The sequence below is a fragment of the Amborella trichopoda genome, chromosome 6, assembly GCF_054954075.1.
Source record: "Amborella trichopoda isolate Santa Cruz 75 chromosome 6, AtrichopodaSantaCruz75HAP2 v2.0, whole genome shotgun sequence".
NCBI lineage: Eukaryota > Viridiplantae > Streptophyta > Magnoliopsida > Amborellales > Amborellaceae > Amborella > Amborella trichopoda.
Window position 1 is genome coordinate 50,976,757 of NC_142341.1, and position 17,723 is coordinate 50,994,479.

The 17,723-nt window shown below is 33.5% G+C and overlaps 1 protein-coding gene across 1 annotated transcript; it reads right to left on the bottom strand.

Moving 5' to 3' along the window:
* Positions 1-809: 809 nt before the first annotated feature.
* On the bottom strand, positions 810-15,340 carry LOC18448716 (histone H2A deubiquitinase (DUF3755)). Its single transcript, XM_006858777.4, has 7 exons — positions 14,863-15,340; positions 11,711-11,813; positions 9,622-9,690; positions 7,262-7,379; positions 6,051-6,133; positions 1,835-1,896; positions 810-1,302 (listed from the first exon to the last, which is right to left on the bottom strand). The coding sequence occupies exons 1-7, from the start codon at positions 15,093-15,095 to the stop codon at positions 1,197-1,199; spliced, it is 774 nt and encodes a 257-aa protein (XP_006858839.2). The 5' UTR covers positions 15,096-15,340; the 3' UTR covers positions 810-1,196.
* Between the last annotated feature and the right edge of the window lie 2,383 nt (positions 15,341-17,723).

The window sequence follows — 17,723 nt, forward strand, 5'->3', positions numbered from 1 at the left end:
ATTCTCTCTCTATGGCTTTTAGTTAAATATCCTGACCCTGTGTTTACTTTCTATGCGTTTACTTTTCAACACCCCCCTTCTCTCTCTAACCAACCCAAAATATTATTTGTCCGTCCAACTTTTTAGGGCCACCCCCTCTCTCTCTCTCTAACTCTAAAAAGGTCACCTCTCTCTCTCTTTTTCATTCATATGCCTTTTAGTGGCGCACCTTGCAACTCGCAAGTAAATTTCCTCGCCATTGATGAACACTTCTCAGTGTTCACAAATCCTCCATTTCCACATTTAAACATATATTAAAAATAGAAAACAGAGAAGAGTAAGAGATTCTGGGAATCACAAATAAGGGAGAGAGAGTGAGGACAATCAGGAGCAGAGAGTCCTTGAAAAGTACCCACCTGTGACCAATAAAAAAAGAGAAAGGTTTATATTCTTCCCCCACCCTACAGGGTAGAAGATCCATGCTTCCTCTACCATCCAACCATCCAATTTTGATCAAAAGAGTCACTTATCATTTGATCTTAGATCTGATGTCTTAAAATATTTTATTTTTATTTTTTTTATACAAATTGTATGAATATGAAATTTGGTTTTTAGCTCTCCATAAAAAATGGAGGGTTGGATAATACAAGTTTTATGATGCAGGAGAAGCTTAGAAAGCTTCCCCATAAGAAAATTTTACGATCAATCATAAATGCACAAGAAAGAGAGAGAGAGAATTTTACAATCAATCATAAATGCAAGAGAGAGAGCACAATCAGAAGGAGAGAGAGAGAGCACAATCACAATGAGCGGCACCACTTGGTGCTATGAAAAAAGAAAAACAAAATTACACCTATAAAATTCATCCAAAATTGCCCAAAAATAAGAACAACAAAAGGGATGTCTATACCATGGTCTTTACATCAAATCTCCTTCTAAACTGCTGCTGCCCCTTGAGGCCTTAACTCTCTATCCCAATGAGTAATACCAGAAATCAAAAAGGAAAAAATGAAAACATAAAAATCATTCTCCATCTTACCTACCACTACCCATCTGCTGTTGCAAAGACCAACTAACACGTAACCAACTTGACTCAAAAATGAAAAAATCAAGCGGAATTTACAGAGAATTATTATTCTTCTGATCTAGAAAAAAGATATACTAGTCAATTTTTGCACCCATTTATTTATTTTTCTCCCCTTGATTTCTTGATTTTATTATTTCATTGATTGAGGTCGAGGAAGGATGGAGTTGGCAAGATCTTCGTTAACGGACACAGGAAGTGGAGGCATCTGTTTCATCAAGCCGGGCATATCGCTTATGCTGCAAATACATATCCCCCATGTTAATAACACCACTCTCTCTCTCTCTCTCTCTCTCTCTCTCTCTGCATTTTCCTATTCTCAATCAGAACATATAAATATAACATTCAAATCAAGTGACTGCTATGTGCACCAAAGTTGCTGCTATTTGAGCGAATGTTCTTTTATAATGTCACTCAACATTATGGAATACAAAATTGAACAGAAGGATTTCCGCCCATGTTTTTTGAAGGACTAACAAGTATATCGGCACAAATTGCAATTGCCAAATTTAATAACCTTTCCTTTTTCTTTTTTGGGCAAGAAAGCTGGAGTTCAAACACAATGCGACAATTAGGCAGCTGTTTTTCCCTAAACCACTACAAGGCAAAGAGGCCAAAACCCAAAATTTCAATCCTTTTGGGATCTTGGGCATGCACAGCCGCACGCACTCCCGCGCGCACAGATTTTAAGAAGTAAAAATTTTTGCCTCTTTCTCTTTCTTCATTGTTTATTGCCATCTTAATTGTTAGGTGAGTGCGTGAGAGACTTACTCATTTAAGATTGCCGTGATGTTGTCCCGAGTTTGGCAGAAAAGCTTGATGTTTTCTTTAAACTGCAATGAAAACAAGACACTTAAGAGAATCCCAACATTTTATTTTACTCAAGAACAATAGCATGCTAGAAATTTCCCATGCTAGACATCATAGCACAATTTTCTTAGTACCCAAAGGAGAGGATCAAAAACCAATAGACAAGGAAGAAAGAATATGTGGCATGAGATAGACAGAAGAGGGAGGGAATCAATATAGGGTGTAAATTCCAAAATGACGGAGAAAAGTGATTTTTCTTTAGACAATAACAGTCTATGAAACAAACAGGGCTATATAAAAGGTTTCAAATGCATCAGTATCTCAACACAATGAACCTCAATGAAGCCATTCCCTATGCTACAAAGCAAAGAGCACCATGATAACCCAGTGTTTGATGGATGCAAAGAATAATAACAATAATCAATAAGGGGATAGTTTATATAGAGCCGAGGCTCTTAACAATCAAATTTGAGCCTACCTCAAGAATTTCACTAGAAGCGGTTGTTTTGATGTCGAAATATCTTCAAATTGATCATCTTGACATCAAGATGCATGTACATGAGAAAAAAATAGATTCCAAGTTTTGGAAATAGTGTATTTTGTAACGCATTTTGGACCGTCAATTTTCAAAATTTTCAAGTTTTCATAGATCTATTGGTCTACACTATTTTTGAAGCTTTAAACTTTATAAATAAATATAAAAATATATTTTAAGGCTATCACAAAGATTTCCCGTATTGAAACCACATTTCTCACCCCTCTTTGAAGGTAGGCTCTAATCTGATTGTTTAGAGCCTAGGCTCTATACAAACCGCACCCAATCAATAATGCAATAACTCTTAAGTATGTCACATATGACTACCTTGAATCAATTCAGGCCATACAGTCAAAAGAGGAATAGAAGGCGTGCTGAAAATGCTCAATCAAAATCACAATTTCCAAATTTGGACATTTTGTTGAGTTAAGAGAAGCATGTGTCATTGGGGCAAGGCACAATATATAATAGGGGCTATTTGAAGAAGACTCCACTATACACCCTAGGATGAATAAATGTATATTTGCAATAGCATTTGAATGCTACTAATTGATGTCTTTGGCATAGTGATCCCTAAATGTCAAACATTGGATAAGTAACAATGCCTTAGCACCATCGAGATATCATCCCTCCAAATGGCTACCAGCAATCATGTAGCCTTGAGTAAAGATGAATATGACAAATCCAAGTATCATTCATCGAATTAGAGATGGTATGGCACAATATTTTAGTTACCCAAAAAAACGTGATGCATCTAATTTTAACAACTCTTCAAAATACAAAGGTTGTAATTAGAACAAGTTATGATAGGTGTGTTTAAAGTGATAAATATACAAATTGATGTATAGATTGTATACTATGTACCATTGTTTTTAGTAAAAAATTGTTTTATATGAGTAGTTTAGTCAATAAGTAAAGAAGCATATGAAATTTGCTGAAAGACAGGGTTACTCTTATCATGTTAACAACGACATAGTTGAAAGTTTCCCTAAGGGACAAAGGCATTTGCACTAATAAAGTTGACATTTTCTTTGAAAATACCATTATATTATTACGAAAGTTTCAATGTATCCCTATTTAATGATTAGCTGCCTAAAAAGGAAACTTACTTAGAAAAAGAAAAAACAATAAATTTTGGTAAATAAACCCACCACAATCTGTTCTAACGTTAACCTTTGTGTTTTAAGGGGTTGTTCAGTACAGACAAATGCTATTAATATTAGTAAGGGAGTTTTGAGACATAAGATAAACTAGAATGAAATCATTTATATTATACATAATGTAACCGCTTTAAGTCATACTATGCAAGGCTGAACAATATTAAATAGAAAATGAATTTATTGAATTATTTGCAAGTATATAGCTATCGCATAGAAACACCAAATAGACGTAGTCACCATTTATATGCGGAAATAACATAGGTCTTTTAAGTTTTAGATATAGATCACCAGAGCCAATCCCAAATAATTGGGACAAGGCTTGGATGATGATGATATAGATCACCAGAAGCTTTTCTGTATCGTTAAGGTCAATGAAAAAAACTAAGTTGCTCTAAGAAAGAATCAAAATCACTTATGTCCCCCAAGACAATAGAAACATAATCTGCCTTTCAAGAACAAGGCTCTTAAAAAACTTCGATTTCCATATCACAAGACAATGTTTCATGAGAAATGGTTATTCTATATCTGTACATCCAAGGGATCTGTTCGGACTTCAGAGGACAATTAATTTAATCTAGAATAAATTATCTTAATACACTCGAAGTAAAAATAACTTTTCAAAAAGAGATACTTATATGTGAAACTGCCTATAAGTTTATGAATGAACGAAAATTCGGCCACCTAGGCAGCCTTGCGGCCTAGGCGGCCTGTTTTCAAAAAGTACCGCCTCAAACCTCGGTAGAAAAAAAAACTCGGAAAATGTATAAAATTGTAATTTTACCCGCTTAAAAGGGGGGAAAAGGGCTTCGGGGTCCATTCTTGCTCCCAAAAACATTGTTAGTGAAGTTTAGAGTGAGAAAAAACTTAAAAAAAACAAGATTTTGAAGATTTATAGAGAGATCAAATTTTTTTTCGACCTCCTCAAATGGTCACGATATTAAAGGATATTCATCCCAATCTTTTTGAGGCTTATAGTGGTTGTAAAAGAGGAGATTTGGGAACCAAAACATTGGGTTGGGCCAGATATAGATTCCACTTCAAGAAGGTTGGTGTACTTCAATAGTTTTTATTAGGTTATGTACTTTTTTTTTCACAATGTCTTATGATGTTATTCTTTGCTACTTGTTTTTTTTCTTTTGTGATACTTTATGATATATGTTTGATATGTTTGATATGTTATTGTGTATTTGGATTACTATTTTCCTATTTTGATATGCAGTTTGAGTCATTAAGAAAACAATTCAATAAAAAAGTCCATTGCCCCTAAATCAATTGGACATTACTATTTTACTTTTTTTTTATTTTTTTTAATGTTGCTTTTGAGTTTTAACTATTTAATTTACAGTCTAAAGTCATAAATGTTTATGTTTGATATGTATTTCTGACTTCTACGTTCTGAACAATATATTATATGCAAAACTTACTTATTAAATAAGAAAAAGTCAATTCTATAGAAATGGGGGAAAAGTTGTGTGTGTGTGTTTCGGGGGGAGAGGGGGGGGTCGGGGGGGGCAAAAATCCGGAAGGATCTGCACTTCCCCAAAAGGCAGGCCACCTTTGCCTCTGAGCACCCGCCTAGGCGGCTCAGAGACCAAACCGCCTAGGCAGCCGCCTCCGCATTTTTTAACATTAAGTTTATCTTAGATAACTTTCTCATTGACGCTACCAAACAACAGACAATTCATTATTGTGATTAATCTTATTGAAACACTAAATTATCAGTGGTAATAAGCACATCCAAATTAGTGGGAAGGTCCATGCCATGGGCTCAGATGAACTCATGACTAAAACACATTGGCATGATGATACACAAAACATGACTTTAGACAAGATGCTTTATTAGCTGATTGGTTCCTTTTGGATAAAGAGAGTAAAGCTTGATTTATTTTCTTTTGGAACTATCCCTCTTGCCATTTATTTAACGACCAAGTGGGTGTGTGTTACAACCCACCACACTTCTAGAACACCACAGAGTAATATTAGAACTTTGTCCCTTCAGAGCTTCCATTACATTCCATCTCCTTAGCAATAGAACAAATGGAGAGATCATTTGTATATCTCTGAATAATAAATTAAAGCAAGGGAACAAATATTTTGTAAGAAGAAACCACTATTATCGATATGCATGGCCTAGATTATTCAAAACTGCAACAAAAAATTGATCATCTGCAACATTACATTTATAATCCTAGTAACAAAGTTGACAAGCAATATTACATGAGTGTCAGTGTTTCCAAGAGCCAAATAAATCAAAATTCTCAATTGGAAAATATTTTTGGAGTAAAATAAATTGGAAAAATAACTACAAGTTGAACTTGCCAGCATAAACATTATCAGAAACCAATACTAGTAATATCTTAGGAAAAAACTGCACCAGAATGCAAGTGGTCACTATTTCTCAGATGATTTAGAGAGCAAGATAATTTGTTATAAGAATGGGAAATTTAGAGAGCAAGATAATTTGTTATAAGAATGCCTTCACCTGGAAAGATGCAAGATTTGTTGATATTTGATTGAACATGTGAGCATTCTGCTCGAGCATCTGCCCAGTTGCACCACCAATAGCTGTTAAAAACATAGGCAAAAGAATGATTTAGTATACCATTTCTTTTAAGTCTGGGACGGTATCCAGTGCAATACATATATATGTGCACTGGACAAAGAAGGAAAATAACTTCTCAACCAAATTCTTAAGAGATATGTAGACCAATCTTGCTTAAATATGAACATGAAGACCAATATTCCCACTTGTTATGACAATGCTTATCCAAAATCAACGAATTTAGTATTTATGATATAAAAATATTTAGTACAAAAGAAGTTACATATCAACAAATAATAAACATCATTTTGTTAATAAATCAGTATCCCCTCTTCTAGGGTTGAATACCAGTTAACTCCAAGTAATATTCCTAATGCATTGGATAATGCCGGCTGACAAACATTTTTTAAACTTATTTGAAGATAAATGAAACAAGGTAGGTGATAGCCAAGTCCGCAAACATCTGGTGCTGTATCTCGTGTCAACATGGAAGAGAGAGAGAGAGAGAGAGAGAGAGAGGTTTTCTTTTATTCTGGCAGTTATTTGTAAGTAACAACTGATGTTGAGTCTGTTTACTCCCAGGAATTATTTAATTGCCTTATATCTTGTAAAATGGGATCTAATTCATACATTCTCAGCACCTTAAGGGGGGCTCCTATGTCTAGATAAAATATTTTCAACCATTAATGTCAAAGGGCATAGCATCTGGGCTTCTTCAAAATTATACATAACAGTATCAGTATCATGACTCATCTAAGCGCCTTATGTTGCCATGGGCATGCCAGTTAAGGTTTGCCGATTATAACAAGTCCATTGCAACAAAACTTAATAGATAAAAGTTACTAATAAAAAAGAATATACTCATAAATGTTCCAGCCATTTATATTACTAATTTCACAATGTTTCAAGTTCCGATCACATTTAACAACAAATTTGTAGCAATCCAATTTTCTTTTCTGAACCTGTTAATTTCTGTATTAAAAAAAAGGTGTGCAAGTCGTTCAATTTGCAAAAAATGATCACCTATAGACCGGGTGAAGTATACAAAAAAACCCCTAGGGGTGGGTTATACAGAGGTAAGCACAAGAGCTATACATGCTCAGCAACTCAAATTCAAGAATACAAAACTAATTACAGCACAAGTAACCAACCTTTATAAGAAATACCATCATCATTGTCCATAGAAAAAATTTGTGCAGCACATGGAGAAACACTAGGCCGCGCTGCCAAATGAGTTGACTGCTTTGATGAAGGGTCATTAACTTTTTCCTGAGTAGCAAAAAAAGGAAAATAATAAAAAAGAAGACAACATAAAGAAAGAAATTGCAATTAGCTGGAAGAATAAAAAAAAGGAACTCCTATTTGATGTGAAAGTAGTAGAAGAAACAGAACTTCCTATAAGGAAAGAAGTACAAGAAACAAATTATTTATTATGATGAAGGCAGTTGCACACTGTTAAGCTTCTGACAAAATCAACAATATGCAGATGGTGAAACAAAAGGTATAAAACAACTTCATCATAAAACAGAAGTTATACAAATCCATAATAGCTGTATAACCATAATAATACTAAGAAATGTCCCTAGTAACACTGTAACCTATGAAATGATAAAATACATATGCTTGATTTAATATACATTTGATGGTTCCTTTTATGTCGATTTGCTTGGTGATGCCCGTATAAACTTTGACTTGGTAATTACAAAAGCAGAAAAAGGGAAACCCTTCCCTTCAGGACAACATTATTATTACTGACAGAAATCTACTGCTGAGCACCAGCTGCCCTTTAATGCACACAGGAAAAAATGGAAAAAGCCATTTTTAAAGCTTCATCTCTTGTTCTATCACTCCCCAACTGCTTCCTTTTTCCTTAATTTTCTGATCCTCCTCTTTGGTGGCGTTCTGTGACAAGTGAACCATTTCCTTCAAAGTTCAAACCATGATCTCCTCCTCGTGCAACTTTAATTGTCCCTAAATAACCTCCACTCTACACTCTACAACAGTAAAAGCCTCTTATCTGTGGCTCTTGTTCTAACTCCAATTGATCTCCAGAAATTCCTATTCCACCTGTGAGACAACTCAACCTTCAACTTATAACATCATATACTCAACCCATAAACAGTTCCGACAACCCAAATTTGCTTTTCTTCGGATCGACTGCAAAGATATAGATTACTATAAGCTGTCAATGTGAACACACCTATGCCAGAATCCATAAACCCACCAAAACTACAGTTTGTAATCACTAAACCAGGATGCCTAAAACTACCACTTGGCTAAACAGTCCTCAAAACTAATGAATATTGTTGCAGCCTCTCTTACACTTAAAACATTTTGAGCAGTATAACCAAGAAACTGCTATGAAGAATTTCAAAACATTTATCTCATGTTCCAATATTCAGTAATCTCCACTTTTAATTCGCTATAATGAATAAACCATGTGATTTTACATCTCAAGGCTCCTTTATAGTTGTGCAGGCAGCCTGAAAGCCAACAGCTTTAGAGCCGTCTCCTAATTATAAAACCTCTTATGATGAATCTGTCCTCCATCTATCAGCATTTTCCACAAAAAGGTGCACCTTATCAAGTTATCCACATTTTATCACAGTTAAATCAATGAGGCAAACCACCAATAAATCTTCCATGAGATTAGTCGATCCCCATTTTAGGTCTGCTCCATACCTCCCACCATTACTCGGACAACCAGACCATGATGACTTTGACCATCCACATAGTGAAACAAGGATAAGTGCTAAAAAAAAAAAATTGACTAATGTGAACAAATAAAACCAAACTAACTGAGGAAAAATTCAATCTATAAGTGATTTCAAGATGGGAGTACCAAAGTGTTGCTTAAAAAAATGTTATTAGGTATAACAAGATGTTTTCCAGAACCACCTTGAAGGTTGCAGTTCACAGACTACATCTTTTTTTTTATGATTGTTCAGGACTGTTAATGACCTCTTAATGCTTGTGACTGATCTTCACTATTCTAATTCCACTACAAGGATTTAAGTATTCCACAAAAGCATCGCGTATATTAAGACACCCTTCACTCGAGCTAACAAAAGCACATATATGATGCAATATAAATTTCAAAGTAGTTAAAAATAAATTTTCAGAGAAATATATACTTTTTTTGATAATGTAAAGGGAAAAATATATACTTGGAAAAGAAAACAAATATTCTTTTATTTGTTGAGAACTGGAATTGCATAAATTCGTGGAGAATTATGGAAGAATTCAAGCTCATTTCCACAAATAACAGGGGGAAAGACAAATTACCTTTCACTGCAAGAAGGGTGAAGATGCGGAAAACATATACTAAATGCAAGGGAACATGAATATACATTTTCCCATGCAAAATACTGCTAATGCTCATACCATCTATAACAAGTAGAAAATTTGATCACTAGAATTAATAAGAAACTTCAACAACCTAAAACCAATAAGAGACTAAAAACTGTTCCCAAAAATATGTATTAGAAACATCATAGAGAAGTATTTATACCTTCTTGTCCTTACTTTTTCTGGTCATGTTCTGATCCTCGGATTTCCTTCTCTTTCCAATTTCCTTTTTCTATAAACAATTAAAAAAAAGGATGTAACCAACATATACAACAATATGAATACTAAAACGAACATCAATCTAATGAACCATGTTTTCATGAAATTTTAAGACAGGGCATAAAGGGAAGATATTGATGTTTACATAATATGAGAATTTCTTTTTAAAACTGAGCATAATATGAGAACTTAAATCGGTCAGTAACATTTCCATGTTGAAGAATGAAATATGAAAGCTGAGATATAACCTTAAACCTGGGACTAATAGAAAGGTTTCTCATTACACCATTATAAAAGAAGAGACGCCAACACGACAAACGTTAGAAATTAAATACATATGGTCAATTCTAGTGTTATTAAAACAGGACGGCAAAAGCCGGTCGGAACAGTTGGACGGGGAACCGGTGCCCAAACCAGTCCTCATCACAGTTCTGGACCGGCCAGACCCTCAAAATTGGATCCCACTAAGCTGCTGGTTCCAATTCATAGCCTAAAACAATGCCAGCCTCTGTTTATCTTTCCAGCCATAATAGCCAATTTAATCTATTCAATGTTTCATATACGGGTTGTCTTTGAACCAAAATCATAATGGGTGGTGTTCACAATAATAAACTCCATGTTTAGAGAGAGAGAGAGAGAGTGAAAGAAGGCTCTTCTAGATAGCCACTCTCTACCTAAATCCCGGAAATCTCTACAGCCCCCATTTTCGGGCAAACCTGACAGCAAATCCTACTTCCCATTTCCCAAACTCATATAAGAGTGGTGATCCATCTCAGGAAGTAGCGACTTTTCATATTCATGGAAAATATTGGTTTTGGGTATCATGAAAGGTTTTGAGAGAAAAGGTTTGCAATTTTTTCTTTTTTTTGTGGACATGACATTTGACACTTTGAATTTTCCGTTCATATTATAACAAGTTTGGTTAAAAGTGTCTGTTTTTTGGTGGTCAATGAAAGCATTTAAGCTATTTGACACTTTGCTTGTTAATGACCTAGTTCACTTTAATGAGTTAATGGCCTTTACTAATTAACAATTTAATTCATAAAAGTTTGGCTACTTGGATTCAAACTTCCTATATGTTTTTCTAATTTTGTTATATTCCCAGAAAAATTTCTGGAAGGTTTTAGAATTTTCAAACAATTTTCTACAAACTTCTCTACTTGGTTTCAAACTCCTTTATGTTTTTCTAATTTTGCTATTTTTTTTTATTTTTCTTTTGTCCTACCAATTCTCTAAAAGTTTTTAGACGTTTCAAACACTTATCTACAAACTTATCTCTTTTTTATTTTCTGTATTTGTTGTTTTAAAAAAAGTTTGATAGGTTGGACTGGTCCGGTTGAACCGGTTTGATTAGAGTGACAATGCCCTCACCAGCTTGATGGCCGGTCCGGTCTTAATAACATCGGTCGCTTCCCATCTTGGGCTTGCCATCTTATATCTTGTCCAGCTCAGTACGCGTTTTCCTGGTGGACTAAATAATTTCCCACATCACCAGCACTAGATCAAATAGTTCAAAAAAAAAATCCTTGACCATGGGTTAAAAAGCTGGTCGTTTCAATTCAGTGAAAGGTTTGATCATTAAAATCAGTAGGAAACTCTAAACATCCATAAAGAGTATGACTGAATCTCTTCATGAAATTCTATGCTCAAGAGACACCAATCATATTCCGATGTTGATCTAAGTTATGATGCATCCTTCAATCATTTAGAGGTAATGTACATGCATTATTTTAAGGACTGAATATTTGCAGACGTATTCAACCTGCCAGTTCAAACTAGCTCCAAGTCCAATTGAAGTCCATGTGAGCTAATTGTAGCCTATGATAGAGGCCCAAAGCAGGGTCCATATTGCCGGGATTATTTGAAATGTTCATATCTGATGAACACTAAATATTGTTCTGTAGATAATATGAAATTGCCATGAAATAACCATATGAGTATATTGCAACCTTTATCTGCAATAGGAATGCCATGTTCAAGAGTGCACACAAAATATATAGGAAATTACATAAAATATATGTCAAGAAACTCACCTGCATCCACTTCCATCGCAAGGCAACATCCCTAACTGTCTTATTGTTCAATGTCATTGCAATTTTGGCATATTTCATAATGATTTGCTTTTCTGAAGCATACCTGTAACATGGATCATCAGTAAATTCGAAAATGATCCAACAGGGCACAAAATAATCCACCCATATCATAAAATAATCCACCCATATTAGATTGCTAAAGACAAATAAATCATAAATAAGAGTCATATAAATGAGGTTAACAGCAATAGGGGGAAATCGTGTGCAGTTACAAACAAATACTTATTCAATTACAAGAGCAAAGTTCTTAAGTTCTCATGGAAGAGTTTGAGTGGTATGAAGCATGTGGTACAAGACCATGGCAACATAAGTTCTAGTTTACTCCAACACAAAAAGCCAATGGAAGTTGCATAATATGGATTGTCCATTGGTACGAAGTACCAAATCATTCAATACAATCAATTAAAACTAATAATCTATGACAATAGCTAAAAACTTCAAATCATCATACCTACCAGTGGTATTCTACAGTTAAGTTAGCTTTCAGGCTTTTACCATGCTATGAAATATGCTATTCTAGTATGGCAACCTAAACAATTACAGAAAGCATGTTATCTTTGTTGGATCCATTATATCAATAAATTTTCCAATATAAACCCGGTGTAACCGGATGAAACAAAAGAAACAATGAGTTATACATAACACAAAAGGAATCTAACTGAGTCCCTCACCAGCAAGGCTAATTGCAGCAATAGATATTTATGTAACATGAAAAGTTCATAGCAGGTGCCTTACCACTCGAAGGGGAAAGGCTGCATGATCTCCACTCAATACATTTGGGACTTATTTCTCTCTTTTAGGCTGTTATGAGAAGAATCGATCAGTTTCTGTATTTATATCCATCTCACAATAGAAGGCACCTCAAGAACATGGGAACGAATCCTTATGACAGCAGGCCCCCACAACACACAAAAATGTGACTGCATGGATAAAATTACACGCATGCTGTTGCAACATTTGACTACTCAGGCAAGTTGACTACGACTTGGCACATTAACTAGGGCTTGGCAGGGTGCCTTGCCCGCCATTCCACACACACCACCACCCCCCCCCCCCCCCCAACCCACCCCATCCCACCCCACCCCACCCCACCCCACCCATAAATCCCAACAAAAAATATACACTCAGGGGCATATGGAAGTTGATTAAAAATAATTATAACATATTTATAATTAATATAACATTTGATTAAATCAATTATAATTCACTTATGGATAAGCTTTGGGTGTTATACGAGTCCTCCATCCAAAAAATCCATCTTAGAGATGGATTTTGGTTCTAAAAATTTAGGGGTTCAAAATCACACATGGTGAACATGTATATAAAAAAAGAAAAATAAATTTTAAAAATAAAGATACTATTTTTTACGTTTTTTCACACCTTCTGATTAGACTTTTGGTGAAACCACCATTTTTCAACATCCATCTTTAAGATGGCATACGTGGAATCACGTCCCTGATGCACTTAACTCTTTCCAACTTATCATTAGTTTTTTTTCTCTTTTATCTATGGGAAAAGTTTATATAGAGCCGAGGCTCTAAACAATCAAATTCGAGCCTACCTCAAAAATTTCACTAGAAGAGGTTGTTTTGATGCCCAAATATCCTCAAATTCATCATCTCCACATTAAATTGCATGGACATGAGAAAAAAAATGGATTTCAAGATTTGGAAATAGTGTATTTTATAAGGCACTTTTGGACCGTCAATTTTCAAGATTTTGAAGTTTTCATAGATCTCTTGATCTACACTATTTTTGAAGCTTTAAACTTTATAAATAAAGATGAAAATATATTTTAAGGCTATCAAAAAGATTTCCAGTATTGAAACTACATTTCTTGACACTATTTGAAGGTAGGCTCTAATTTGATTGTTTAGAGCCTAGGCTCTATACAAAATCACCCTTTATATATATATATATAAGAGATAAAAAAACTAATGATATATATAAAGTATCTTTTATACAATACATAATGAGATAGTCCATGCATTTAAGAAGCTTCAAAAGAAACCCTATAAAACCAGTTTTACCTGTTTTTCTAAGTGTCATATTTTTTCCAGCTAACTTTCCAGCCGAATTATATTTTTTCCGTCAGCCTAAAGTGGCTAGAAAGACCAATTTATTAAATAAAAAAGTCCCCATCCGCTGGATTTTCTTGCAAGACAACTGGAATCTCTCTGATTTTTAATATCTTTTCTTATTTTTTCAATTTTTTCTCATTCAATTTAAGAAAATGATACTTAACCAGTTTTCTATTCGCTTACCTTTTGGAAACTTTTTTCTCATCCTTTATATACTTTTTCCACCGTTTATTCTTTTCTTTGTTTTTCCTATTTAAGCAAGTTTTAGGATTTTTCTAATTTGTAAATTATTTCGCTCTTTCTTGGCTCACCTTGCTTGGTTGATCGATAACACCGCGGCATTCAAAATATATTTAATTTTTCTGGTGGTTGCTTTCTTTTTGTCTCTTTATAATTCTTTGTTCTCCCAAATTTTTTATTTTTTTTTCTTTCTTTCTCCTCCCTCCCTTCGTCTATGTCTGTAATGGTTTTCTTTCTCCTATTTGCTTGGGTTCTTTTTCTTTCTTTCTTTCTCCTCCCTCCCTTTGTCTATGTCTGTAATGGTCGTCTGTCTGTAATGGTTTTCTTTCTCCTATTTGTTTGGGTTCTTTTTTTTCTTTCTTTCTCCTCCCTCCCTTCATGTCTGTAGTGGTTTTCTTCTTCCTATTTGTTTGGGTAAAAAAATTATAATTAAAGTGGATAAAGTTAGTCTAAAGGGTCAGTAGATATAAAATTTAAGATTTATGAAAGCTAAACATAGGGGGCGAAGATATTTTTCCCAAAAAATAAATGTGAAAGAGAAAATAAGAAAAACACCCAATAACTGTAGCAAATAACTGTTCATCACAAAACAATGAAAGAACGAAAAATCATAAGAATAAAAAATAAAGAACCAATAATCATAAGAATAAAACATAGACAGAAGAAAATCAAATGTAAGAATGGCACAAGCAGAGAGAATTACAAATCCATGAAAAAGGACACGAATTCTAGCAATTAAGAGCAACTTTGGATCCGAGATTAAGGGTTTACTTGTTCAGGCCTTCGTCCAGGATGTTTTGCTCCTCTTGGGTCCACTCAGCTGCGATACCAGGGTTATGCTTTAGAGCTTGAACAGTGCCGGGGAATTCATGTCCCCCATTAGCGGCAGTACAATTTGCTGCTGGATGATTAGGGTTTCCGTTAACCAAACCATTGGTCCCATTACTACACGAAGAACCATGGCTTCCATCTTGTTTAGACGAAGGGATGGGGCTTGCGGCCATCTACAGAGAAAATTGAACTTGACCTAATTTCGATCTTCACTGGTTATGGCTTCTTCCCGCCAAATTTATGAAATTCAGGAGAGAAGAAGGAGAGGAGAGAGAAAGAAGAGAAGGGAAAACAGAGGACTCTCAGCCCCTCTGAAATTTATTGTTCTCTTTCTCAGATTTTCTCATTATGTAAGGTAGAAGGAGATTGAAGGGAGCTCGCGTATGAAAACCAGAGAGATACTAGAGAAAGAGAGAGCAGATTACCGATAAATCTATGCAGTATATGTATATATCCAGAGAGAGGGGTCGCCCTCAAATCCGGTGTCGGGTCAGCCGCCGAGCCCAAGATCCGGCCCGATATTCTAACTCGCAGGAGTAGAATGTTGAAATTTTTAGGATTTTAAATTTTAAGGATACAACTTCTTCAATCTGTAGGTTAATTTTAATAAAAAAGCTACCTAATTGTACCTTTTATGCATTTGAAAAAGGGTGCAGTTTGGCGTAGCTGTAGAGGTAAGGTGCACCTTCAAATTTTATCATTGTATATAATTTTGATATAATTTTGATGTAAAATATTTTTAAGATTATCTCAAAATCTATTTTTATATCTAATTATAAAATTTTAAATTTCAAAAATAGTTAAAATCAAGTAGATTTATAAACATATGAAAATCTTGAAAATAGACGGTGTAGATAATATGTTGTAAAATGAACTATTTATAAGACTTAAAATCTTTTTATTTTTCATGGTCATACATCTCGACGTTGAGATGATCAATCAAAGGGCTTTAAGCATTAAAACTACTTTCTCCGATGGATTTTTTAGGTGCATCCATAGTGCTACATTATAAGGTTGCCATCCTTATATAAATTTTTTTTCTTGAACAAATAAAAAATAATGTCTCAAGTTAAATAGGGATATTTAGATGACTAGATCTAAATGTTAGAAAAACTTCAATTTCAATTTCAATTTCAATTTTAATTTTTTAGAACAATCATATTGTAATTTTTAAGTGGTTCCCAAAATTTCAATCTGGAATTTTTTTTTTCAAATAATTCTTCTGATCGAGGGAGTAGAAGTAAATTTTGCTCTCGAGGGAACATAATATATTTGTTTTTTTAATTAATATATATTTGTTAATAAAAATGGGAAATCTTTCTATGTCCCTCTACAACATAGAAGTACTATCATCCTCTTGTCACGTCTTTATGTTATTTTATTTATTTATTTTTTTTATAAATTATTTTGAAGCCAAATTTTGGATGTTTATTCTTCTATTAAACTCGCACTAAAAAAATATATATAAAAAAAAATATTCTCAATAAAATAAAATGACCAAAATACCCCTAAAAGTTTTAAGGGGTATTTTGGTCATTACTTTTTATCGAAAATTTATTGTTGATATTTTTTATAGGTGTGCCCCAATGAGAAGATGACACATACCAAATTTCAAATTCAAAAAATTTGTATTAAAAAAAAACTAAAAATAAAATACTTTGCGACATCGGATCTAAGATCAAATGGTGAGTGGCTCTCTTGATAAAAAAATAGAGAGCTGGATGATAGGAGGAGGATAGTACTTCTATGTTCTAGGCAAAAATAAATCAAATTTCAATTCACGTGCCTCTTTATTTATTTGCAAACTTTCGTAAAAACTTTGTTTCTTAAATTTGAGATACACTAAAAAAGTCCAAATAATTTGAGAATCTGACTATATGTAAACCCAAATAAATCTTTTTTTTATGGACACAGTTTTTATGAGTCCATGGACTCATAGGTAGAAATGCGGTTCTGTTAATAATTTAATTTTGAAATAGAATTTAATCCTATTTTTTAGGGAATACATAATCTTTAACATGCCGATTATTAATCTGTAAAAAAAAAAAAAAAATTTAAAAATACAAAAATATTATTATTTGGGAGAAATATTTGAACCATTGATTTCACTTTGTCTTTGGAGAACTATTGTTTATGGTGCAGATCTCCAATCCCGCGGAGTAATAGGTGCGGGCTTGGACGTACCAAACAATTCTCCTTTTCTTTTTTCTTTTTTTTATTAAGAAAGGAGTTTTACATTACAAAAAATAAAATGAGAAATTAATTAAAAAGGAAATATCGTCACATTTTAATAATTTAAAATACAAATTCAAGAAATCCTTAAAATAGAAATTAATCATATTTCCTTATTCATTTGCAAGACAAGAATGTAATAAGTTATGAGGTTATATGAGAATGATGCATATTTTCAATTGTTTGCTTTAAAATTTGTGTAGAATATAGTTAATAAAAAGATTACAAATTAATAAAAATCTTATATATTTTTAGAAAAGTAAAAGAAAATTTTAAATATAAAAAATATTAAACAATCGTTGAAAAAAATAATAGATGTGTGTTTTAACATAAAAACATCAAGTCACACTCTTAATACGAAAATGGTGTGGTTTGTATAGAACTTAGGCTATGAACAATCAAATTAGAGCCTACCTTCAAAGAGTGTTGAGAAATATGGTTTCAATATTAGAAATCTTTGTGAGAGCCTTAAAATATATATTTAAGTTTATTTATAAAATTTAAAGCTTAAAAAAAAGTGTAGATCAACATATATATGAGAACTTGAAAATTTTGAAAATTGACTGTCC

What these genes read in the sequence shown, in the direction of transcription:
- LOC18448716 (XM_006858777.4), bottom strand. Translation starts at nt 15,095, where the DNA reads ATGGCCGCAAGCCCCATCCCTTCGTCTAAACAAGATGGAAGCCATGGT. An exon ending in TGCGATGGAAGTGGATGCAG is followed by an intron (nt 9,691 to 11,710) that starts GTGAGTTTCTTG and finishes AATTGTTTATAG; the next exon opens with AAAAAGGAAATTGGAAAGAG. An exon ending in CAAATCTTGCATCTTTCCAG is followed by an intron (nt 1,897 to 6,050) that starts GTGAAGGCATTC and finishes TTTTCATTGCAG; the next exon opens with TTTAAAGAAAACATCAAGCT.